Raw genomic sequence first — 27,824 nt, 5'->3', positions numbered from 1 at the left:
TTTATAAATACAAGCACTACTTGGTAATAGAACTTAATGATGAAAGGTATGTACGTTTAGAAATTTCATTAAGTTCTATCAAAAACAAGGAAGTATGTATTTCCCAAGTATAATATTAAAATTATTTATTTACTACTACTGTACTCTTGTTTTAAAAGTTTGCCAGGAGCAAAGTTTAACTAGGTTCAAATATGTTCTTTTATATGATTTAAAATTTGCTGTGGGAAATAAGTTTTTTTAAAGATCTAAAATAAATGCACTCCAAATAAAGAATCAACACTGCTTCACATGTTTTATTTTGTCATACATTCTTCTAGAACTGGGTTCATTTTTCCAGTTTTGTAGAAAAATAGATGTTCCAGCCACCATTTACTTAACGTCTTTAAGACCAAGCAATATGTTCCCTGGAAAGATGAATAAGTCTCACAACTAGCTCATTTTTTAAAAATTCTTTAAAACAAAGAAATAACTTTTTTTTTTTTTTAACTCCCAAAGCACAGTATTTCAACAGCAGCAGCCAACATGGGGTTTTAGCAGCTTAACTTGACCCCCTAAATAAAGCTTTGTATAAACCAGTGATTTTACTACAAAAACACTGTCCTTGAAAGAAAGGAGTGGCAGTCAGACATCAATGCAAAACTTGGAATGATTAGGTCATAAACATGGCACTTACAAAAGGTAGCTTATGAGAATATCCCACTTAAGAAGTGGTTACTTTTCTGTCCCTCCTTTACACCCTCAAATTAAAAAAAAGAGAGAGAGAGAGAAAAGAAAGAAAAAGAAAAAAACACTTCCTTTAAAAATTTCAGACATGCCTTGTACCCAAAACAAGTGCTTAAAAAAAAAAAAAACCTGTGCTAACACCTCTTACAGTTCAGATATACATAGTTTTTATAACATCTAAGACTGCAAGAGTTCTTTATTCAGTAGCTCTCTGGTTTAAGGCGACCTCCATCTCCTTCACTTACAAAACGTTTTCTACCCCTGTAATGAAAAGAACAAAAACATGTAAACAATATACAAATTTTGACTGTAGTCAATTAAAATAATTTAAAACTGCATCTTTTTTTTTTGTCATTAACTTTTGAATATTTTGTCATTTAAATTTTAAAAAGTCAGCATGCCTAAGTCTTTTGAAAAGACCTGGTTACATATCCTAGAACATACCAAATGAACTACTTAATCTGAGCATTTTTTAGTTAAACAAAAGCTCAATTATTGAAATAAGTTCACTGTTCAAATGAAATCATGTAAGGGAAAAAAAATATGGCAAACATTTTGCTGTTTGGAAATTTAATACAAACACACATCAAAATTATTGTGGGTTCGGTTCCAGACTGCCACAGTAAAGCGAATCACATGAGTTTTTTGGTTTCCCACTGCATATAATATTTACATAATACTGTGGCCTATTAAGTGTGCAGTATCATTATGTCTAAAAACCAATGTACATATAATAATTTAAAAATACTTTACTGAGGAAAAATGCTAACCATCATCCAAACTTTTAACAAGTCTAATCTTTTTGCAAGTTGAGGGTTAGAAATACTCCGAGAACTATCAAACTGTGACACACAGACATAAAGTGAGCAAATGCTGTTTGGGAAAATGGCACCAACAGACTTGTCAATGCAGGGTTGTCACAAACCTTCAGTTTGTTTAAAAAAAAAAAACCAGTATCTGCAAAGCACAATAAAATGAGACATGCCTGTATTTATTTCTACTATGTTATTAATATTATTTGAAAGCTGAACCAAATAGGAAACACCAACATGATTGGGAACTATGAAAACTAGAGCTATAGAACCTATCAAAATATCTATGTTTTAAAATGGTTTTTAATTTTTTCTCAGATACAGAAAAGCCATAACCTGAATGTGGAAAAACAGTCAATTTAATTCCTGTGTATACCCCATTTTGAACTTTCTGCCATTTCAAACTCAAGATGCCTTCCTCTATAATGTGTAACCACACAACTAGCTACATGTAGTAATAACAGCTCAAGAGGAACAGTCACAGCAGCTGAAAGCATTAAGTGCTCAACAGAGCTTGGGCAGAATTGGTCCTTATTTCTTCTCTGACCCTAGACCAATATGCACAGGCATTCAAGGTCACACACAAATGTGCACTTGGCCCAAATAAGCAAAAAAACAGGATAAAAAGTTAAAGTTGTATGGAATTCACAGAAAGTTTAGACATCTCTCCAAATGATCCTTGAAAGTAAAGCCATAATAGAAATCACTAGTTAAGCCTTTTGAATAGAGGCTGAAAAACTTTAAAAAAAAAAGTGAAAGTTTATTTGCTCAGTTGTGTCCAACTCTCTGCGACCCCATGGACTTGTAGCCCACCAGGCTCCTCTGTCCATGGGATTTTCCAGGCAAGGAATGGGTTGCCATTTTCCTCTCCAGGGGATCTTCCCAACCCAGGGATCGAACCCAGGCCTGCACTGCAGGCAGTCACTTTACCGTCTGAGCTACCAAAGGACAGTGCCAAAGTGTTGACTCCTTTTCATATTAAGGGGTATTTATGAAAGGGGTATGTATTTCGGACTGTAGCCTCCCAGATTCCTCTGTCCATGGGATATCCCAGGCAAGAATACTGGAGTGGGTAGCCATTCCCTTCTCCAGAGGATGTTCCTGACCAAGGATCGAACCAGCGTCTCCTGCTTTGCAGGAGATTCTTTACACTGAGCCACCTGGGAAGCCCAAACAAGAAGTTTAGCTATTACTAAACCTTTATATCTATTACAATATAAACTTAAGCTTTAACAATAACAAAAAATCCATCAACTCCTAAAGAGTGTGATCCTAGTAGCACATATACCTCCAAAGAATCACACACACACACTTTCTAGAAAAGTAAAATGCAATCAGCCCCAATTCTCTATTCTGTGAAGGATCAAAAGGAACCTACATAAAGAATAGGAATGAGCATAGACCTTTACAGCCAGAAAAAGTCTGGATCCATCCTTGGCTTCTACTATGGGTAACCTTAGAAAAGGTACATTACACTGTCATAAGCCTCAATTTTTTCATCTTACTGGTAATATCTACTCTGAAATAATATTTAAACTACTCAACAGAGTCTAAGACACACGTTTTGTTCCACAAAATTAGCTTCTTTCCAGTGAACTGGGGCTTCATGAAATAGTCCTGTACAGATTTACAAGAGAACAAAAGCTTCATGCTTGCTTCTCCATAGATTCAGATGATTTTCCACTCATGAGTAACTAAAGGGAAGGTACTATTATTTTTCAGACAGAATGACAGAAAATTAGCTTAACCTTCTTAAGCACCTCAGTCAGTATTTGATGTTGAGAAAGTAAATAAAGTACCTTGAAGGACAAAGATCTCTGAGTTGTTTGGAAATTATTCCAGCCTGAAAACAATCTTCTACAAATCGCTCAAGCACAGAGTATGAATGTGGGACATCCAGATTAATGTCTGGAATTTCATTGTAAATTCTCTCATAACCCTAGAACAATGAAGTTATATACAGAATTGTTAGCCCATATAAAATATATAATGCATATAACCCATCACTGTTATCAAGCTATATTTAAGTCCAAGTGTTCATATTAATTAGACTGAAGTCAGTTCTGAACCTTGAAAAGTACAAAGAGTTAAGTACATTTGTTACAGAATATTTAAAACTTCTCTCAAAAGAGTTTCCAGCAGACAATGGACGTTGGATACATTTCTCCATCTACTGTAATACATTTACTACATTTAAAAAAAATAAAAGGCAAATAAGAACCTTACCAATATTTTAATAACAATGCATACAATAAAATAGGAATAAATCAAGTACTTTTGTTAAAAGTTTGTTTCTCTCTGCTGCTGCTGCTAAGCCGCTTCAGTCACGTCCGACTCCTGTGCAACCCCATAGATAGCAGCCCACCAGGCTCCCCCATCCCTGGGATTCTCTAGGCAAGAACACTGCAATGGGTTGCCATTTCCTTCTCCAATGTGTGAAAGTGAAGTCGCTTAGTCGTGTCCGACTCTTAGATATAACCAAATTATCATATCTTAGAACTGTTAAGGAAGAACATACACACACACACACACATTTTTAAAATTTAAAGAAAAGCTGACATCTTTACTACTTCCCAGGAAATGGCTGTAAGAGGTTCAAACAAACAGTACCATTAAAAAATATAGAAAAAGGCATAACATTACTAAATAAACCAGAAAGTTTCATTGATACTTCAGTCTGTATTCAAGCATACAAAATTAAAGATATCAGCCTAAACATGGTTCAAAATGTTATACTTACTCTTTTCATTTGGTCTAGAGTAATGGTGGAAGATTTCCAAAGAGATTTTAATAAATCCAAAATCATCTTAAATGTACTTTCTCCAGTTGACTCTAAAACCATTACAATGGCCTAAAAATTGAAAAAACGATTGAATTATTGCTCATTTTCATATAAGAAACTGCTCCTAAAATGTATCAGATCTCTTTTCTCTAATATGTAACCATAATCATTAAAAATTATAGAACTCTCCCTTAATACTGTAATTTTTAAAAAATGTGTATTAGAAGCATTAAGTCTCTGTGGTGCAAAAAGGAACAAAATAATTCTCTTTAGAATGCCAAAGTAATCTTACTTCATATACAAGCTCATGGTGAAAATGAGGTACTTCCAGTTCCTTAAGGCAATGTTCAGCTTCAGACATGTCTCCAGAGAGTAAATACTCTTTCAGCAGCATATCAATCTATCAGATTTAAGAATTGAGATGTGTTAGTTCTTGACTTTTGAAAAATTCTGCTTTGCCTGAAGGATTTATTTACCCTCATCTCAATATATTACATAGTAAATAAGTAGGTCACAAACAGTTGTCTAGTAGTCTTGACATAACAGAATTTTTTCACAACTGAAAAGCAAATCATAAAGGGAATAATGCAGTGTTCTGGTGTGCTTTGCTAATTACTGAGATTGATGAGTAGACGTGTATGGCCTGAGCTGTGAAGATGCTTCAATGCTCCCTGTAAAAAAAGAAGTCACTTTAAATACCACTAGAGGGCACTAACTGAAGTCTCAAAATGACTTTTTAAAGTGCACAAACTGATTTCCACCAGGATGACCTTAATACTGCAGTGGGAGCCAAAAAATGAGAGATAATAGGGCTTTACTAGACAGAGCAAAGATGCTCTAAATACTGTTCTCTTTCCTCTAAAACTGAAGTTTTGAGGCCCATGATTTAAAACATTCATTAGCAATTCTGCTTCCAGTTACAGCTAAGGAGGTCAAGTCCTGACTCTGTTTAAAGTCACACAAGAATATCTATGGCTCCAGAAAAAAAGAAAGAGGATAAAGTTTTTCAGCACAAGAACTTCAACTAGGAATGTTCTCCCCTATACATTGCCGGTTAAAATTATCTGCACCTAGCAGACACTCAAATGAATGTTAGCTGACTGAATAAAATAATCTTATTTACATATCTTCTACTTCCAAATTCTACAACATATTCCCGTAAAAAATAAAATCTGATCAACAGAATACAGATTGATGAATAATTCCTATTATGCTCTAGGAAAATAAATATTTAAAGCATGGAACTTTTTTTTTTCTTTTATTTATTTTTATTTTTTTATTTTTTTTTACTTTACAATTCTGTATTGGTTTTGCCATACATTGACATGAATCCACCACGGGTGTACAAGGCATGGAACTTTTAACTTTGTTATATAAAGTATTTAAATGTTTCCCATTTGGTTCCATGCATTTTTGAGAATGATAAATACACATATATATTTCTAAAAGTCCTCTCTGTCCAACTCATCCTTCCATATAAAATAAATGAATATCCAAACATTGTCAACCACAAACTCATATATTGGTAGTTTTATTTCAGTTTTTATGTTGACTAATTTGTGTTGAGATAATTCACATACCATTAGTTTGGCAGTTTCTCAAAATACTAACTTTGACAAGCATTATCATCTGAGCAATGTTGTCTTTCAGCCCATAAACATGGGATATTTTTCTACTTATTTAAACCTTATTTCTTTCGATAGTGTTTTATCATTTTTAGTGCAGAAGACTTGCACTTCTTTTGTTAAATTTATTCCTTTATATTTAATTTTTATGCTATTATAAATGTAATTGTTTAATTTCATTTCAAATCATTCATTCTTTGCTAGCATACAGATGATCTACAATTAAATTCTGTATGCAGATCTTATATCCTGCAACCATGGTGAATTCTTTTATAACAGTTTGGTATTTTTGTTTTTTTGAGGATTTACTTGAATTTTCTGTATACAGATTATGTCATCTGGGAATATAGAAAGTTTTACTTCTGTCACATGAAAAGACTACACGCAAAAATCAGAGCACATGTACTATATAAATCTTCTAATTTTCTTTAAAATCCTCAAAGAAGAAGAGTAAAACATTTTTGGTTTCTTAATATAGAATATCATCTTGCTGCCAGAAAAAAAATCCATAGCGAGTAATCTGGTATTAATGCAAAAATCAATTACTTTTTCTTTTAAAGTATGCATTTGTTGCCATTCAGTTGCTCAGTCATGTATGACGCTTTGCGACCCCATGGACTGCAGCACACCAGGCTTCCCTGTCCTTCACCATCTCCCGGAGCTTGCTCAAACTCATGTCCATCGAGTCAGTGATACCATCCAACCATCTTGTCCTCTCTCGTCCCTTTCTCTTCCTGCCTTCAATCTTTCCCAGCATCAGGGTCTTTTTCAATGAGTCAGCTCTTCAAATCAGATGACCAAAGGATTGGAGCTTCAGCATCAGTCCTTCCAATGAATATTCAGGACTGATCTCCTTTAGGATGGGACTGGTTGGATCTCCTTGCAGTCCAAGGGACTCTCAAGAGTCTTCTCCAACACCACAGTTCAAAAGCATCAATTATTCGGCACTCAGCTTTCTTTATGGTCCAACTCTCACAGGTAGTGAACTTCCTTACAAAAATTCTACCACTCTGATCTACTCTAGTGTTCATAATGCATAACAAAATCGGAGACCATCCAGTTTCAAACTGCAGTTATAAAAATGGACATTTAGTGAATAATTACAAAACAGAAACTCTTACTTCAACAGTTTGAAAGTTTTTAAATACCAATGAAAAACTTTAGGTATTCCGCTAAGGTTCCCATATAGCTTTCTTCATGAAAGCCACTTTAACTTAACACAATCTTATTTTTAAGTCAGGGAAACAGTAAAAATTTAATAATGATTATATGATCATGGTATAACATAGCAAAAGGGCATAAAGCCACATATATATATAAGGATTATTCAATTTTTCACTTGCAAGACTGAACTTAATTTTTGTCCATAAAAGCTGGAGGGCATGTTTATTTCCCTAAAGAATACATATAAATTAAAGATAATACTCCATAGTTACCTCTTTAACAAGGTGATTAACAGACTGCTGCCCACCTCCAGAGCCCCAAACACTGTCTTTGCGCTTTCCACCTTTAGACATACTCAGGAGCACAGTAGCCTTGTCCAGAGCAGCTCTACAAAAACAGTTAATTTTGGCATATGAACACTTAGATTGACCAAATTATGGATAAAGTCCGGGGAAGAGGCAGGCCTATATGCACTAAAAGCTTTTGCGTTATAACATAAAAGCAACCTAAAGTTAAGAAGTCTCTTAAAATATTTTTCAAAATAAAAAGCTGGAGAAAAAAGGTTGCTTTTCATATTAATATTCTCTCACACACTTATTTCCATTTCCCAGTCAAAAGAACTCTGTTATTACAAAATAATTGATCTACACTGAGAAGGAACATTTCACCTAAAATGAACTTTTATATATATTCATACTTTCCCACCAAGGCAATCATTACACTATGACCTGAAATAGTTCCAGAAAATGAAAACCTAAGACATAGTTAAGTCCAAATCTAAGTTCTAGGAAGTTATGAAAAACTATAGAGCATAATTCTGAAATAACACATTTAGCTTATAGTTATGCTAAAGAACAAAAGTGAGAAACATTATTTCCTAAGATTTCCATGGCAAATAAATATAAAATTGAAAATACGGCTCTTTTGTTAATGTCCATCTTATTAGAAGATTAAATAATCACAGAATATTAAAACCTGAAGGGACCTTAAAGAACATTCTAAGTCCCATCCGTTCATTTTATAAATAAGGAAACTGAGGCAGAAAGAAAAGTAGCTTGACATAAAGGTAGGTAATAATTTAGCTAAAACTCTGCATATAATATATATGCAGAAATATATAATGCAGAACTTCTGCATTATAATACTGTCTTCTTTCTGTTCTATTTTATCAAGAAACTCTCAATTTTAATTACACATAAATGACAAATAGATATCCACAATCTCTGATTAATTCAAGTGTCATTTCAACAGAATCCTGCGGAACTTTCCCCTATTTTCAAAGTTCTTTTTTTTTATTTTATTTTATTTTTTTACTTTACAATACTGTATTGGTTTTGCCATACACTGACATGAATCCACCATAGGTGGATTCTAAGTAGAAAAATTAATTTACTTACCTAGCCTGTACACAATCTACAGTTCCTTTGTAACTATCAATATAGGTATTACATAATATTCCATCTCCAACAGCTCTAGCAATGAACTGGCCCACCAACTATAATAAGGAAAAAAAAAAAAGAGCCATATAAAAAAATCTAAAACCTTTATAGGACACAATTTCTAAATACATAAATAATGAAGACTGGTTGAACTACACAGTCAATACCTAAGACATGCTGGAATATTCAGAAAACATCATTTAGCATCTACTAGTTATGCTTGGCATACACTCCCCACATCTTAACCTTCAATTTAAGTGCCCTGAGGCATAAAACATCTGTTTTCCTCACTACTGAATCCCCAACCTTGCACAATGCCTGAAGCATAGCATACATGATCAAAAATATTTGCCAACTCAATGACTTAACAGTCAAGAGAAACCACTCTTCTGGGGGGAAAAAAAACTTGGACTATGGTCTCTCAAAAACCTGTTTGAGTAAAAGAGTTTATCTGAGGGGGTAAAAGTGTGTAGAAATATTTACCTGAAAGCATGTTCACAGCATTATTTCTTATAACACTGGAAACAACTGAGTGTCTAACAATAATTGTGTGGTTAAACAGTATATATGTAAGATGGGTACACTATATGGACAAATATGTTTACTGCATTTTTATGAGTGTAAGAAAAATCAAGTTTACAAAGTAGCATATACACCATGATTCCACTTTTTATTAAAACAAAAAAGGTAAAAATGTACAAAAATTATACACTGACATACATCCACAAAAAGTAGAATGGAAGATTTAATACCAAAATGCTAACAGTTAACAGTGGCTATTTTTGCTCACCTTTCTTTCTTTAGGCTTTTCCTTATTTTTCAAAATTTCTACAATGACTATTGGGTATAGTTTATTTTTTTAAGTATTGGTACTGGTATAAAAAAAAAGTTCATGTTTGAATCACAGTTCAGTATTAGTACAGACTACTTACTGTTTGTCACAGGAAAGAAAACAGAAACAGCATTTAGGTTAACCTACCTATACTCTATTCCTAAATTAATGTGTAAGTAAAGTGCTCCTACCTTGCTTTAAAACTTTGATCAGGTAAATAGCAACGATTTCACACGTTTTCAATTTCAAACCAGAAAGTCATATTATAGTGTCAGCATGTATTAAATCTAATAAAAGTAAAAGGCTTTGAGGACAGAATCTAAACAAAAGCACACATAAAGTCATGAATTTTCTAATTATCTCCCTACAAAGCTATAAAAGGGAACAATCTTATTATTATTTTCATAACATTAGTGAAGCAAACTCAATCCTCAATTATAACAATCTACATTTTTAAAAGATCCTAGGTCATGAAACAGCTCAACTACATGTAATAAAGAATATAGAGATAGCAAATAAATATGACCAAAAAACTAGAGAGACCACAGTGGAGAAAGTAGCATATAAAATTACAGTAATGAGAACTACACTGGGGGAGTGGAAAGAGCTAAGGAAAAATACATTAAAATATTAGAGCACTGTTGTTGTGTGATAGGGAATATGGGCCAGTTTTTCCCTCTTTCGTCTAATAAAATTTCCTAGGAGCAGGTATTAGTTCTATAAATGCAAGCAAAGCAGATGGAGAACGAACAAAAAGAAAAATGAACGCAAAGAAGAATTTTACAAACCTGAGGTGCTCTAGGAGTATCCAGTGCTAATTCAGGTAGGTCTTTCAACAATTTATCAAATGATTTTTCTACATCATTTGTGCTCATTACTGTCCCACAAAGATCGGAAAGAAGCTTAGATGTCATTTCTCTGTGACTGGCTTTTCCCTCCAGCGCTAAGGACACTGCCAACACTGGTACTCCACTTTTCATTTCTCCAAGATTTAAATCTCTTAGCATTTCCTACTCAAAAAAAAAAAAAAAAAAGTATGTCATTGCCTATAGTTTAATTTTATTTTGGAAAAAAAAAAATCAAAACTTTATCCATGTATCCTCTCTCCTTGTTTCAAATTAATCAGAGAAGCAGTCATATTTTGGTGAGTAAGTTTTTATTATTTAATTCAAAAAACAAGCTCTTTGAAGGAGGTATTATCATCATATTCACCCTATCCAAAGCACAGAAAAATGTATTTGCTTAAGATTCCCAGAGAAGTAACCAAGTAAGAAGCAGAATATAGGCAGTATGACCAAAGAAGCTACGTTGCAACTCAGTTACATACAGTGATGACTAATAACAAGGATACCAGGTACGTTACTCAGAGTAACCAGTTACTTACTGATACTTACTCTGAGTGACCTAACTGGTGTCCTTGTTAATAGTCTCTCCCCTTCCATCTCATCTTCCTGGGGTGCACTTGAACAACTCATTGACTTTAAACATGATACTCCTTCCTGGAAAACTCCTTCCAGGACTACTACTTCCTGGAAAACCTGCTTCAACCATCTTAGCTTGGCAAACTCCTAACCATCCTCAGATGGTTCAAGATAATCTATCACCCTCCATCTTATGCTTCCATAGCACTCACCTCACAGTACTACTCAGTTAATAAACTGAGTATACTGCTGGTCCCATGCTAGGTAGGTAACAAGATTTCAAGTCCCTACCCTCATGGGACTTTGGTAAACTTTTCCTCTATAACATTCTAATAATCCGTGCATGTATCATTTTCTTCGCTTGACTGAGCTTCAAAAAGGCAGGAATCACCATTATAAATACCTCCACATGGTATCCACTGATCAAATATTTGTTTTATATTCAAATCCTACAAAAATGCAAAGCTATCAAACCTCGTATTACGAGACAAACCAAGAAAGCCCAGTCTGAATTAAAAGAATCTAAATTATAAGTCTTCTACAGAGATACAATTTTATTACTTTAAGTCAATAATACTAAACTACTAAACGAGAGCAATTTTATTTTACCCTTCGAGATTTACTTTATGAACAATTCATAACAGCAAATGTCCTCATGCAAATTATGCTTCAAAAACACATTTGTTCTCTTGATTTCTGTATGCATTCTTTTCTAAAGCTTTATTTACATTTGTGTTCATTTTTGGACAGAGTACAAGGATAAATTTTATTCTAGTCCTAAGCATTGAAATGAGTATCAAAGAAAGTGGAACTGAAGTATTTTTAACTGAGATCCCTGAGGAGGTTTTAGAAGGTCCATAAATGCCTTGAAATTGTTAAAATTATATTTTAAATACTATTAATTATGGAAATGTTATAATTACAACAATTATTAAAATACTATGTTGTGCCGTTTTTTGTAGAAGGAAATGGCCCGTAGTCCTCATCAGATCCCAAACAGGTGAAGAATGGTAATTAAAATTTTATTCCATTTCTTAGTTAAAACTTCATTTATGAATTAAAAAATGCTTAGTCTTTTCCAGTGATCCAAAATCATCCTGGATATGATGTTTTGTTTTTAACAGTGTTTGTTCTTCTATATTAAGAAAGTTACACTTGCAACTTTAAACCTACCGCAACTTCATTAGTATCTCCATGCTCAAAATATTCCTGTATAATTGGTGTCAGAGTCTTTTCAAATGCCATTTCATCCAAAGGCAAAACTACAGTTTCATAAACACAGTTCTCCTGGAAAGGGAAAAGGAAGAGTGTTATAAATTAAAGAACAAAATATTCAGATAAACTGAAATTGTTTCATAATTTTGTACTCCCAACTGCTTAGTAAGACCTATTTGGAACAAGAAAAAAAAACATGCTACATGCTTTGATTACTTACATAATATAAAAATAGAAATCTATGTCATTGTTCTTTTATAAAATCTAAATATAATAAATCAAAATATAGATCAGAACCACTAACCACAGCAAATATATGACTTGTTCCTGATCCCCCATAGCTTCTGTTTATTTTTTCTCCCAAAAAACCAATAATACTTCAGTGACCAAAAAACTTTATGATGGCTTTCTATTATATCCAGTATTTTCATTAAAATGTCATTAAAAAAAAAAAAAGTGGGAACCAAAGCCTTTATGATTAGTACTACAAAATAAAAGCCTTCATGAGTCCAGAAGATCTCTAAGAAAAACCACTATTCAACTGAAATTTCAAAACAGATAAGAAGTCCAAAAATCTTCTAACCCTGATCTCGGCAAAAAATGTCCTGAAGTGTTTGCCTGCAACATGTGACTTGCTTCATCTAACAACAAACACTTTCAAGTTTATACAATAAAATTAGAATATTTAGCAAACATTTTATAGCACTTTAATCCTACTGGTTTTAAAACATATTTTTTTCATGTTCTCTTAGAAATATTTCCATGTCCAAATATTAAATTCAAAAACCAAGTGAAAATTACATACACATTACTCAGTTAACTTGGTTTTCTAATCCAAAATTAACCTAATAGTCTGAAAGTACTGAATATACATACGATTTAGATATATATATGAATGGGTATAACAAGTGTACACACATAGATACACACTCATATACATATTATATAATCATGCAGATAATCACACATATAAATAAAATTATATGTATATGAATAGTACAAATATAGAATACATGATTTGACCAATATATGAGTATGCTACAAACATGAGGTCAAAAAAGTCTGCAAGTCTTTTAAATACATATCACAAAAAGTATCACCCTTATACCTGGTCATCATCATAGTTGGGATCTCTCACATCTACCTCCTCCACATCATATACCTGTCCAGGTGTGCCCCAGACACCTTTGCCTCCAGCACCACCTGAAAAAGTTTAGAATTGAGAAAGGAAACAGCATAATGTCCACAGTTCATAAATTTTAATTGAAATCTGAAATAGTTCTAGACGTTCAGGTGTTAATTAAGGAGCAGTTAAAAAACTGTATTTTAATTTTTATGCCAGTTTTTTTTTTGCCAGTTGAGAATTATACAGTAAACTTTTTATTCAGATCACTGCTTTTTCAGTAATGATTAGATATATTTATAACCTATTTCCAAAAAACCAAGTTGAAACAGCTCACAAAGTTAAAACTAAAAAGTCAGATGCTTTAAAATAAAAGTAAAAAACAAACAAACAAAAAAACCCAAACAAACAGAAAAATAGCTGTAACGGTAACCTCAAGGCAGCTGATAACAACTGGGCTCTAAATTCTGACATTTCTTGGGAACAACAAAAAGAAATACACTGATTCAGTTAAGAGATGACATAGAAAACTCAACAACGGAGAAATTAGTCAACAAAAAAGTATGGTGACCACCATCAAATGTTTTAAAGTCAAATTCTCTTTAGATATTCATGTGAGTGTGCTCAGTCGTGTCCGACTGCAACCCTCTAAGCCCACCAGCAACAAATACTTTACAGCCAGAAACATATTACAAATAACTGATTTCTATTTAAGCATTAACTGAACTAATCATTTCTATTTTTCTACCAACAAATAGATCAGCAGAAGTTTAACAATTCCAACTTTCAAAGTTGCTTTACTAAATAAATGTACTGAAATGTTTGTATAAGGCTCAATATATTGCAATATTTTAAAAGAACTTTATTACCCATGGGGGGGAGCATTATTTACACATTAATTCTTACCACCAGAGCAAAAACAAATATGGTAGTTGGGTTTCATTCTGATCCAGCCAATGGTTGCAGAGTCATTTAACAACAACTTTTGACAAGGTACAAAAACTTTACAAGAATCCTAGGCCATAATTTGATGCTTCCACTATTTAGATGCAAGTGAAATCTCCAAACTGCATCAAAATTCTACCACAGACAGAGGCTAACAAGACCCCTCAAGTCAACAATCATGTAAGTACCTACCCTTGGAGTCACTACTCCAGGCCCTGGAGATACAGCAGTAAAACAATATCAGTACCCAAAATAAATAGAACTAAAAAGAACTTAGAACCAGATCTACAAAATTATTAAAATTCTGACCCTGATATTACGAGTCAAATTGTATTTATCATGTATTCTTAACAAGACATAATTAATTAGATTCATTAGATAATAGGTATGATGAATTTCTGACCCTACTTCTTTCGAGCAGAATTAGAGAATACACACACAAGTCGTAACTGTGAAAATGATTTTGCTGGAGATATGAGACAAAGTTCTGCTTAAGACAGCTAAACCTAAACAAACAAGCAAAAAGGCTCAATTTAAAGAGTGGGGTAATCCTTGAATTATTACTATGTAAAAATACATACAAACCATAGAGCCTTACATTGCTTAAATTCCTCTCATTCTTAGAACAAGAAATTGCAGTACAAGAATCAGAAAGCATCTCTTCCTTTTATTTATTTGCATGAGATATATACCAACCTTTCTTTGGTAATCCTCGTCCTTTCCCAGATCTAGATCGCCTATCCAGCAACCTTCCCTTTGGACTGGTTGGTGCAGTTACTCCACATCTAAGGCCTTCACTTCCATTATCACTGACGGAATCACCTCTGCCGGAGTCCCGAGATGAGTTTTTCCGCAGCCGCCTTTTCGCCCTGGCATTAATCCTAGCTTCATTAATGGAAGACGCCGAAATCCAATTTCCATTTATCTCATTCTTTATTTCCTCAGTCCCAGCATTTTCTTCATCACCAGAAAAGAGAGAGTCACTTAAATTATCTGGATCTTAAAAACAAAATGAAGGAAAAAAAGAAATCTAAGTAAGCATTTTAACTATTGCTATACCAGCTATAGTCATAAGTTAGATTAGGTTGAATCATATGAAATCATCATTTTTATATGTAGCAGTCACATATTGGCAATTTCATAGGCTCAATCTAATAAATGACAATTAACCAACAGTTAGAACCAGACATGGAAAATGGACTGCCTCAAAATTGGAGAAGGAGTACATCAAGGGTGTATATTGCACCCTACTTATTTAACATTATGCGAAATGCCAGACACGAGCTGGAATCAAGATTGCCGGGAGAAATATCAATAACCTCAGATAAGCAGATGATGCCACCCTTACGGCAAAAAGCAAGAGGAACTAAAGAGCTGGCTTAAAACTCAACATTCAAAAAAACTAATTTCATGGCATTCAGTCTCATCACTTCATGGCAAATACATGGGGAAACAATGGAAACAGTGACAGACTTTATTTTCTTGGGCTCCAAAATCACTGTGGACACCAACTACAGCCATAAAATTAAAAGATGCTTGCTCCTTCAAAGAAAAGCTTCTTGACAAACCAAGGCAGTGTATTAAAAAGCAGAGACATTGCTGACAAAGGTCCGTCTAGTCAAAGCTATGGCTTTTCCAGTGGTCATGTATGGATGTGAGAGTTGGACCATAAGGAAAGCTGAGTGCCGAAGAACTGATGCTTTTGAACTGTGGTGCTGGAGAAGACTCTTGAGAGCCCTTGGACAACAAGCAGGTCAAACCAGTCAATCCTAAAGGAGATCAGTCCTGAATATTCATTGGAAGGACTAGATGCTGAAGCTGAAGCTCCAGTACTCTAGCCACCTGATGAGAAGAGCCTACTCACTGGAAAAGACCCTGATGCTGGGAAAGACTGAAGGCAGGAGGAGAAGGGGACAACAGAGGATGAGATGGTTGGATGGCATCACCGACTTGATGGACATGAGTTTGAGTAAACTCTGGGAGTTGGTGATGGAAAGGGAAGCCTGGCGTGCTGCAGTCCATGGGGCTGCAAAGAGTTGGACACAACTGACTGACTGAGCTGAACTGAACTAAAACAAGATTATTCTTCACAGTATCATGGAAAGTAAACTAAGGCATTGCATGTTAATGAACAATGTTTACAGAAAGTGTGTTATCTCATGTGTTTATATCATAAAACTTGTGTTAATATAAACACAAACATAAAACCTTTGAAACTTTGATGAGCTAAGACAGTCAAGCAGCTGGAGATAGAAAAGACTAAGGCTCTTGAGAGAAGGGAGATAAACTTTTACAGAATGCCTATTATTTACCAAGCTCTAGGCTGGGCATTTTGTCATTTACCCACAAGTTTGAGAGCTATTTATTGCATCATTTATACAGACAAGGAAACTAAGGATAAGAGTATTTAAATAACTTGCCAAACATCTCATGATTAATTATGGACACTTAGAAAATGCTACTAATGCAAAAAGGTTGAAAGGCATTTTGCAAATAAATGATCATTTGTGATTATTGAGCCAAACTGCTGATTCATCACTGCTTTCAAAGCCATTATCTCAAAGTTCTAAATCTGACTCACATTTACTTAGCACTCTCTGAATATCTTCTAGCCTATATAAAATTTGCACATTATCCCCTGAAAGACAGCAATGCATTCACAGTTCCCAATGGTCTTCTGTTTAAAATGTCGTCTCTGCTTTTTCCAGTTACCAAAGTCCTTCAGGGCATACAGCTCAAGTCGTACTTCCTCCATGAAAACTTTTCTAACAATTTTAGGCACAGTAACACTCACATACTGCTCATTTACCACCTCACAAAATCACTGTACTTCTTTTTATATACCAGTCATGCTTTTCCAAATAAGTCATAAGGCTCAAAAGAGGAACCATGTCTATACTATATATTTTTGTAACTGCTGCACCTAGCAGAGTATCCTTCACGCTCTCTAATGTCAATGGGGATCAAATGACATGGAAACAATTGGCTTTACTCTGAAAACTTTTCAAGGCTCAGAAAGTTAGTGAATTAGTTACCCCTGGGCCTGAGTTTTGCTCATTATGGCTAACTCAACTCAGAGCCGAATCCCTTTCCAAAGGTCTTGCTAGGTTGCTTCAGTCATGTCCAACTCTTTGTGACCCTAGGGGACTGTAGCCTGCCAGACTCCTCTGTCCATGGGATTCTCCAGGCAAGAATACTGGAGTGGGTTACCACAGGAGATCTTCCCAAGCCAAGGATCGAACCTGTGTCTCTTATGTCTCCTGCATTGTCTCCTGTATTGACAGGCAGGTTCTTTACCACTAGTGCCACCTGGAAAGCCCCTCAAATGTCTTCAGTTGCATCCAACTCTTTGCGACCCCATGGAGTGCAGCACATCAGGCCTCCCTGTCCATCACCAACTCCTGAAGCTTGCTCAAATGTCTTAGGAAATTCCCAAGTGTAACTAAGATGTGTCAAATCTATATGCATGGGCTTTCAAATGTTTAAGGTAATATGTAGAAACTAAAGATTTTTTAAATCAACCTATAAAGAGAACCACAGGTGTGTTAAAATCTTTACAATTCTTGAAAAAAAGTGTAATAGGCACAAATCCTGTGGTAATCACAAAACGAAAACATTAAGAAGCACCAAACTACTTGAGCAGTCTCATAAATAGTCTCCTGCCCTGAATCTTCAAACCATTCTCCAAACTACATGGAGACTGATCTTCTCCCACTGATAACTCTTTGAAGGTATTCCTATTGGGTCAAAATCAAGTGTAAACTCATCACCTTGTAATGTTAGGTCCTTTTTGATCCTGTCCCAATCACTGGAATAGCTGCTGACCACTCCCACATTCGAATGGTGAGAGCTTAGATTTGATATCATAGGTAGACTTGGCATAATTTGTTTGCAGAGGAATATTGAATATATTATAAAAAATAGAAAGTGTCAAGAGACCAGCTAACAAAATGTTGCTATATTCAGTCATGAACTAACTGAAAAGGGCAAGGGTAATAATTCTGAGATAAATAAAAAGGTTAACACTTTTAAAGACAAAATAAAGGGCTTTCAAACAGAATTAAAAAAATAAACAGTATTTCAAAAGTTTAAATTAGGAAAGGAAGCCAGTGCTAGGAGGGTCACTTTGGGATATCATCATAACCACCAGACCTAAACTACTAAGACTATCAGTAGTAAAAGTAGCAGTAGCCATAGAAGTTGTATACTTCTTCTATCATTACCATCAGTATTGTACCTACTACATAGCAGGTCACAAGTACTTTACCTACATGGTCTATAATTCAAACAAAGTTCTACAATAAAGCTGTTTATCCTCATTTTCCAGAAAGATGTTTCATTGAAAAATTACATACCTAAAAAGGACTGTGGATAAGATTCAAACTCACAGTGAATCTTAAGATGACTGTTAACTCTAGAAAATATAAAGCTAGAGTGCAGCAAAGTGGTGACAGCTAAAGAAACAGGGAATGAGGGAATACAAAGAAGAAAAAAGAATAAGAGGAAGGAGAAGGAGAAGGAAAGATCAGAGATCAGGCAAGCTAGACGGTGTTTCACATAAGAATGGATGACCGAAGCAAACATTAAACACCTATCTCTAACATACTGCTTTCATTATTCAACAATTAAGGTGAGCCACCAAACTCAACCAGAAGATGAAGGTCTCTCTTAGAAGTATAACAATGCATTAAAATGTCCCTCAGAGTACTAAAGTATTCAATTTAATCATATTTCCTACACTTGAGTTTCTTCAACTATTTTAATATCCTTTCAAATATACATTTATGTATCTTGAGCAGTAGATATATCTAGGTATATTTTATATATTAAGTATTATAATTTTAACCCATTTTTATTTTTACCTCAATTGCTCTTTTATATTTTCCTATATACTTACCTAAGTTTTGGGGTTCCATAACTAAGAAAAAGAAATGCAAAAAAGCAAAATGGCTATCTGAGGAGGCCTTATGAATAGCTGTAAAAAGAAGAGAAGCAAAAAGCAAAGAAGAAAAGGAAAGATATACCCATTTGAATGCAGAGTTCCAAAGAATAGCAAGGAGAGAGAAGAAGGCTTCTTCAGCAACCAATGCAAAGAAATAGAGGAAAACAACAGAATGGGAAAGACTAGAGATCTCTTCAAGAAAAGTAGAGATACCAAGGGAACATTTCATGCAAAGATGGGCTCAATAAAGGGAAGAAATGGTAGGGACCTAACAGAAGCAGAAGATATTAAGAAGAGGTGGCAAGAATGCACAGAACTGTACAAAAAAGAGCTTCATGACGCAGATAATCACGATGGTGTGATCACTCACCTAGAGCCAGACATCCTGGAATGTGAAGTCAAGTGGGCCTTAAGAAGTATCACTACGAACAAAGCTAGTGAAGGTGATGGAATTCCAGTTGAGCTATTTCAAATCCTAAAAGATGATGCTGTGAAAGTGCTACACTCAATATGCCGGCAAATTTGGAAAACTCAGCAGTGGCCACAGGACAGGAAAAGGTCAGTTTTCATTCCAGTCCCCAAAAAAGATAATGCCAAAGAATGCTCAAACTACCGCACAATTGTACTCATCTCACACACTAGTAAAGTAATGCTCAAAATTCTCCAAGCCAGGCTTCAGCAATACGTGAACCGTGAACTTCCAGATGTTCAAGCTGGTTTTAGAAATGGGGTCACAAAGAGTCAGACACAACTGAACGACTGAACTGAACCACTATTGATCTGACTTTAAGAAAACCCAAGTTCAAAAGATAAAAAAAACCTTGAGTACAGAATGTGGTGACTTCAAAGTCATTTTCTACTGTGTACTAAATTCTTCTTTCTGAATTCTCTAACATCTCAATAACCAACCCAGCATACCTTACACCACAGTACCAGACAATCACACTTTCAATTACTAGTCCACTGAGTTATGTTATTATATTTAACAATATAAGCACATTTTCATTTGTGATACACATAATACATGCTATGGGCATGTGCTATGACACACATGCACAGTATCTCACTTAATCCCAGTAATACACCTTTAAAGCGGGTTATTTATAATTCCAGCTTTACATATGAATAAACTGAAGGTCAAAGCACATAACCTACTTCCCCAAAGTAACATAGCTGGTAAAAGTAGAAGCTGGAATTAATACACTAGTCTAACATAGACTGTTACAGGTTAAATTGACTGCAAAAGCCTAAGGCTCATCCAAGTAGTGAAGTATTTAAGAAGTACAGAGCAGAGACACAAAGAACAAGGTTAGAAATAGAGCTTGTTACAATTAGAAAACAGTATAAAACTTAAGAGCTGTGCTATCTAATAAATAATGCAAGTCAAAGATGTAATTTTAAAATTCCTAATATCCCTATTAAAAATTAAAAATAATTGAAATTTATTTTAATGTATTTTATTTAATGTAATAGATCTATTTTATCATTTCAGCATGTAACCAATAGAAAGTTTTACACCTACAATACATCTTAATTCAGATATGTCAGTTTAAGAGCTGAGTAGTCATATGTGGCTACTGGCTATCATACTAGACAGTACAGAGAAGAAACAATTATCCATCTGTGAAATATATTCTTAAATTTTATCATTACTATTCTCGCCTCAACGAAGCAGGGACATAAGACCCATTTATAATCCTAAAAACAAGTATTCATAGAGCCATTGTATATCGCGGCACCAAAATAATCATTAATTATTGTAGTAATTTTTTTCAACAATAATTTTCTAGCACACTTAAAATAGCAAAGAAGCTTCAACTTCAAAGTGTGAATTCAGATCACTATATAACTGGACAGAACAGTGACTCAAAATCATTGAAAAGTGAAGCTATAATATCAAAAAATGAAATATGCTAAACATTCAATTCCATGGAGATTTTTTCAGTATTAATCATAAAGCAAAGAATTACCTAAAATGTACCAACATGAAAAGTTCTTGCTACTGAGAATATTTCATAATCATAATGAGCTCTCTACAAAGATTATCCTGAAACATATATACACATTTTAAGTGATCTAAAGTTATTTAGATCTAAAGTTATTTCGGACATCTATTCTACAAAATCATTTTTACAATAATGTACTACTGAAGCATCACAGAAAATTGGGGGAAATACAGTTAATTTATAATAAATTATTAGTTAGGAAAGATAGCGATGATACCAATAATAGTTTATATTATAGAAACCACTAACTAGCATATATGAAAATAGTAATGATCAGGTTCACTATTCTTCTCCCATCTACACCATAGAGTTTATTATAAATACTGGAGAATAAATGTATGAAATGTGAAAGGACACATAGAAAAATACATATGATGAATTTCATAAAAATAAGAATCACCAACTTGATTTTTAAAATAATATGACCCGATTTCTTATAGCATGAGTTAAGATGGTTTTTAAAGTAAAGATGTTTTCATAAAATTTGGAATGGCCTAAAACTTGCTCACAATAGTCAAGATTCAAGATAATTACTTACCTGTAGGGTTTACATTCAGTATCTGCTCATTTTCTACATCCATTGTTCCTTAATTTCACTTGCACTGATTAATTAAATTACCAAATGGAACTCTTCCTTTGGGACGTATTTCTTTAAAAAGAAAAAAGAAAAACTTCAACATCTTCCAAACTCACAGAATTAAGGTCCATTTAATTTACTTACTCAGACTGTTTAAAAAAAAAAAAAATCACCACATAATTCCATTTTTTTTAAGAGTTCACTTTACTTCCCCTAATTAACATTTGGTTTCAATCTTCTTGATAAGTTTACCTGTGTCCAAAAAAATTAAAAAAGTCCATATTTCTGGATGTGGCAAAGCACCCTTGTAACTTGGAATTAAAAGATATATTTCCTAAACATGTTTATTTCAATTTAAAGTAGATACACATTCCAAATTCTTTAAAAATATCAGGCCTCATAATTAATCTGCTACATCTAGATACTGAATAGTTTGTTGCCAATTAACTATAAGGACTAATACTTTAAAATGCAAATAACACAGTTTTGGTTTAAAAAAAAAAGACAGGATTATCTTATTTTTCACACTAAAACATATCTGAAAGCAGATAAATCTGCCATTTCATCACTGAGACACCTATAATTACTGCTACAAAGAAATTTTTAAATTATTATTTTCTATGAGAGCATTATTTTTATACTCTGAAAAACTCATTCCTTTTAAAAATCTTACCTATTTCAGAAAAGAGTAAGTACAATGACATTAGCACCTCAATATTTTAGATCTTGATTTCAAAATGGTTTGAATATTACTAATGCTGGAAGGTCCTAGTTAATGAAATCCGTTACCTTTTATTTAGACAATTAACTTAGCAAAAATCCATTGTTTGAAAAAAGACTATCAAAATACATTCTCATGAAAATTATCACCAGAAGGTGTAACCAAATACAATTTTATAATCTCTCTGGAAATATTTTTTAAATAGTAATTTAGAGTACTTAAGTATCTGTTTAGAAGTAACGTAAGTTAGATATGTCATTCAGGTCATTTATAATCATTTTACCAGCAGTGTGCCCTTTTTTAAAGATATGTGTGTTAGTCACTCAGCTGTGTCCAACTCTTTACGACCCCATAGACTGGGGCCCACCAGGCTCCTCTGTCCATGGGATTTTCCAGGCAAGGATATCGGAGTGGGTTGCCATTTCCTTCTCCAGGGGAGCTTCCTGACCCACGGATCAAACCAGGTCTCCCGCATTGCAGGCAGACTCTTTACCATCTGGGTTACTAGGGAAGTCTATTGACTTTTTAAAGATATAAAATGTACAAATTAAAGAGAATGACAATAAACTAATTACAAAAAAGCATTTCGTTTTCATGTAACATAACCTACTGTTAGTTGTCATTTTAGAAAAATGATATGCCTCCTGCCACTCAAAGGAAAAACTAACTTTTACATTTCTTAACATACACCATTTTAACATCTTGTAAGTTGTACAGCCCTTTCCTTCAGAAAAGGGTATTATTTTGTGAAACAAAAATGCATACCTCATGCTAAAATTTTAAGTTTCTTAATGTGGCATAATCCTTAGGCTACTGAGATGCTACTGAGATGTTTCAGAAGTTAAGAAAATGGTGAAATCACTCTCATTCTATTCAGAAAAAAACAAATATGGATTGTACATAAATATCTTTCAGTATCATAACTGCTACCAACTTCAGATTTAGGGGGGAAAATGAACCTTAGAAATACGTACATAAAGATAAATGAACAAAAAGAGTTCGTAAACCTAAACATTAGTGTTCTCCATGGCTGAAAATGCCAAATCTACTTCATTTTAGTAAATGAATCACATGTTTTAGAAAATCTCACATGATATGAGTGTGAGATTTTTTAACTAGAGTTACATTTTTAAAATCTTCTTCAATCTTGATACAAACAGAATCAAGAGGACACTTTCCGCAGAACTTAGCTAATAAAGTATAACTGATTAAAAAGCCTCTTATAATTCAAAAACAATTTTACATGCGTTATTTCATGTACCACTCAGAAGAATCTTGAGGTAGGAACTCCACTGTCAAACAGAGAAAGTGCTCATTGGAAGAACCAGGATTAGAACCCTGACCTTCTAAATCCAGTTCTGTGTGCACAAGCTCAATACAAGATTTTAATAACCCACAGGAAGATTCTTCTTTAGAGTTACCAGAGAGAAGCTTATTAGAACACAGACTTCTGCCGTCATATCAAAATTTTAAATACTGCTTTTCTAACACTAAAAATAATATCTAAATTATTATACAAAAGACAGTTGGACAAAGAACATTATCAGGTAATGACTATAGTTTATCAAATTTGTTTTTATTAAATTACTATAACAACAACAAAAAGCCCTGTCTGGGTCTTCTGGCAATGATTAACACATTCAAGAACTCAGGGACACTTGATAACAACACAGATGTTTTAGAAGAATTTACAGAAAGATAAAGATAAGTCCCTTGTTTGTACTGTCTTCAAAGTAATGAGCTTCCAGTTACTTAACAATCCGTAAGATTTTTGCCATAAACTTAAGAAAAATGTAAAGCAAAAAAAAAAAAAAAATCTAAACTCCCCATTCTTTACACAAAACTAGAAAATTTTCAATAAAGCTGTTAGACAAAATTAAAGGCTGAAATTAAAGTTTTCATTTATCCATTGTGTTTCACAGAAGCATACAAGCAGAAGCATCAATTTCGAAGACATTCCCAAAAAGATCCTCACTTTCCCATCCTACTTTCCCTAAAAAAATCTATTTCCTGAAATATACCTCATAAACCACTTCGACTTTTTTTTGAAGTTTAGGCCATATGTTAACTAGAAAAGTACTTGTATTCACTCCAGGTCTACAATTACTGCTAACTAGCCACTTAAAATCAGCTAAAAGCACTCAAACCACACACAACGATGCAAAAATGAGGGAAAACAGCAAAATGTCATTTATTTTTACACTCTTAGCTATTTACACTCTTAACTACTTTTCCTTTCTCATTACTACAACAGAAAAACCAACCAAAATAAAATTCAAAGACTCGTGCTAAGATATTAAGGAGTTTAATAAACCTATAAAAAAGGGAAGTTAAGAGCATATGGTGGTGGCAGTTTAGTCGCTAAGTTGTGTCCAACTCTTGCAACCCCATGAACTGTAGACTTCCAGGCTCCTCTGTCCATAGGATTTTCCAGGCAAGAATACTGGAGTGGGTTGCCATTTCCTTCTCCAAGGGATCTTCCGGAGCCAGGAATCGAACCAGCATCTCCTGCATTGGCAAGAGGATTCTTCACCACTGAGCCGCCAGGAAAGCTCAAAGGCATAAATACCAATAAGTAAATTTACAACATATCTGTAGTGAACCTTTAAAAAGTGAGTGGTGAGTTCCTAAAAAGCCTTACGTTAGCAAGAATGCCAAAAGTCTAATTTAACAGTGAAAATGCAGGGAGAAACAGGCGGTGACATTACCTACCCCTCCTCCCCCCCGCCAGAGGAAGGTGCATTTTTAGTCATTTTACTTCTCTGTCAGTATCTCACAACTAGTGGCTACGCAGTCAGTTCTCACTAGGGCCAGAGGAGACAGGCGATTTTGACTTCCGAAGGCAGTTCTGAAGCTCTTGTAAAGCAAACAAACCAAAAAAGCCTCCCCGCATACACCGCAGCATCAAATAGACAAATGCAGCAGACGCAGCACACGTTACACAGAAAGGGGGCTCCCTCCCTGCCTTTGTTTTCCCCGGGAGATTTCATTTAAACTAAACAAGCGACCCTATACCCAACCTGAGGCGCGGCGAAGTTCTCGCAGGGCCGGGGCGGCGGGCACGTGGCCGCCTCCCAGCAGCCCCTCCCGCTGTGGCCCGGCCCGCTTCCCCGCCGCGCAGGCCCGGGCTCCTGCAGCCCCCAGGCCAGGCCGACCCCCGCGTGGTGCTGGACGCGGGCGGGCGGCCGGGCCCGGGCTCTGGTGGGCCGGGTCGGGGAACGCCGGGCCGCATCTTCAGCGCGGGCGCCCAAGGAGGCCAGGAGGGCGGGGAGGGCGCATACCTTCCTCACAGGATTTCAGTCGGACCAGAAACCCGCCTCCCGACGCCCACCCCCAGAGGAAAATGAAAAGTCGGCCTTCTGGTGGGCGAGGAGCCCCTCGACGGCGAGAGCCCCGCGCGCCCCGCTAAGCCTGGAGGGGGTCCAAGAGGGGGCGGGCCCGCGCCGCCACGCTCCCAGCCGAGGCCAGAGGAAGGCATCGGGGCCGGTTCTCCGCAGCCCAGGGCGTTGGGGCGGACGCGGCTCGGCCTGCCGAGCTCCTAGGAGGCGGCGGACGCCGGCCCCGCCGGCCCGACCCGGCCTCGGCCGCCGCCTCCACGACCCCCCGCCCCCCTCCCCCAACGAGCGGCTGCCTCTGAAGATAGGGGCTGTGGGAGAGGGCACAGTCCTCCCGAGCGCGCGGGCCGGGCCGCCGCTACTGACCCCTCAAGGCCGCCGCCGTCGCCGCCGCTGTTGCTCGCCCAGGTCCCTGGTTAGCCGGCCCCGACCCCGCACCTCAGCGTCTGTCGCTGCCTCCGAGCGTCTCTGGCCCCTCTCGCTCTGTTTGTTTTTGTTTTGTTCTACCCAGTAACACGGGGGCGACAGGGCGCCGTTTATTGGCCAATCCGAGGAGGTCTTCTGGCCAATCGTAGCGATGGAGCTGGCGCTGCGGAGGGAAAAGGAGGGAAGTGAAACGTGGAAAGCTGGGCAAGGGCGCGGGAGGACGCATGCGCATCAGGCTTTGGGGCCTGGGGAGGTTGAGGGGGGGGCGGGGAGGTTGAGGGGGAGGTTGCTGCTGGGAGGCCCGGCTGGAGGGAAGCGAGGACGGAAGGGAAAGGCCTCAGACTACAGGCACCCATCCTCCTTCCACGCCGGTCAGCACCCTCGGCTGAAGCAAAGGCTTTGGGCTTTCTGAGGGTCCCGGCCTCCATTTCCCGACGCTCCTCAGGGGAATACTCTTCTCTAATTCCTTCTCCCGGTGGCCTCTGCTTACTCCTTAGCTCCTACTGTGTGCAAACCCCATGCTAAGAATATTAGTGAATGCTCTCAATCCTTTAAGGTAGAAATCACTCGCATTTCATAGATGAGAAAACAGACTCAAAAACTCTTTGAAGTCCCCTTGCTAAATGTGACTACTCGGGTTCCTGGGATTCAAACTCCGCACGTTTCCGGCTCCGAGGCTGAGGTTTTCAACCATGGCTATAATTTCGTTATTCAAACTTTGGCCTCCGGGGGCTGTTCCTGCATCTTTTCCTCCTGTCTAGGTTCTCTTTGGCTAGTGTTTTCCTCACATCCTCCCTAGCTTCCCTGTTACCTGAGACAACCACCAGAACTTTCTGCTGTCTCTTGTCCTCTTAGGAGAGGACTCAGCCAGGATCTGCGGCCAGATTTTCCAATTGTCTGATGTGCAACACCTCAAGGGTGTCCATAGGGTCTTTGGAACCAAATTGAGTCCTCCGCTACCAGCAAGCTCCTTCTCCTAGCTTACCTCTTTCTGCCAGTCACCCTGCCTGGAAATCATTTGTAACACACACAATACAAAAACATTTTTCACAGTTTCCGGCTACCTGCTTGGAGCATCAGCTCAGCCCGGCGTTCATGGCCCCTTGGCTGTGATGTCAAGACTTTCTAGTCATGTCTCTCCACACCACTCCCAGTCCACACACACACACACACACACACACACACACACACACCACCGACTGGAACCCACTTGGACCGCTCTCTGTTGCATATGTTTTGATATGATCTTCCAGTCCCCTGATTCTTCACAGTTTGAGCTTGTTGCACCTGCTCACATTCTACCTGGCATTTTATCTGAGTCTCTCTTATTCCCCATTAGCCTTTCACCTGGTTGAGAGTGAGACCTGTGTTATTCATCTGTTATTGTTGTAGGGCTTAAAAAAATGTCCTGCACGTTTATTGTAACAGTGCAATAAGTCCGACTTGATCCAGGTTCACAAAGGTTCTCAGCAGTTGGTGCTCATGCTCACCTCCTGGCATGGCCAGGCTCTGAATTAGCTTTACCAGTCACTGTTTAAAAGCAAAGCTTCATGATCAAAAGTCAATTTCATTTTGTTGTTTTCTCCCATCACCTGCAACTGTCTCCATTCCCTTCTCTGACAGAGCGCCTCTGTCCTCCACTGAGCACTGACTGCTGGCTCTTTTCTTTCATCCATCCTGCTCTTTCTGCTCAGTTTCTCTTTTCCTGACTCCTGCAGATTCTCTCATTTCTTCTT

At 36.4% G+C, this 27,824-nt stretch overlaps 1 protein-coding gene and 1 long non-coding RNA gene across 3 annotated transcripts; one reads left to right on the top strand and one right to left on the bottom strand.

Moving 5' to 3' along the window:
• Nucleotides 1-266: 266 nt before the first annotated feature.
• On the bottom strand, nt 267-26,265 carry PDCD4 (programmed cell death 4). 2 transcript variants are annotated; one of them, XM_040254422.1, is made up of 12 exons: nt 26,029-26,162; nt 21,568-21,678; nt 14,778-15,080; nt 13,122-13,216; nt 11,972-12,085; nt 10,166-10,387; nt 8,504-8,601; nt 7,379-7,493; nt 4,610-4,717; nt 4,276-4,386; nt 3,335-3,474; nt 267-984 (listed from the first exon to the last, which is right to left on the bottom strand). In XM_040254422.1, the coding sequence occupies exons 2-12, from the start codon at nt 21,608-21,610 to the stop codon at nt 924-926; spliced, it is 1,410 nt and encodes a 469-aa protein (XP_040110356.1). In that variant the 5' UTR covers nt 21,611-21,678; nt 26,029-26,162; the 3' UTR covers nt 267-923. The 2 variants fall into 2 exon arrangements, with proteins under 2 accessions (XP_040110356.1, XP_040110357.1); XM_040254423.1 differs by having other exon boundaries at nt 274-984; nt 26,101-26,265.
• LOC120873627 lies at nt 2,411-15,563 on the top strand. The gene is made up of 3 exons (XR_005723502.1): nt 2,411-2,539; nt 14,712-14,719; nt 15,553-15,563. It is a non-coding gene; the product is annotated as an uncharacterized LOC120873627 (long non-coding RNA).
• Nucleotides 26,266-27,824: the final 1,559 nt, after the last annotated feature.

This window comes from Oryx dammah, unplaced genomic scaffold (assembly GCF_014754425.2).
Source record: "Oryx dammah isolate SB20612 unplaced genomic scaffold, SCBI_Odam_1.1 HiC_scaffold_14, whole genome shotgun sequence".
Classification (NCBI taxonomy): domain Eukaryota; kingdom Metazoa; phylum Chordata; class Mammalia; order Artiodactyla; family Bovidae; genus Oryx; species Oryx dammah.
Note: the sequence above shows the minus strand (reverse complement) of the source record. Positions and strands in the feature narration are given on the sequence as shown.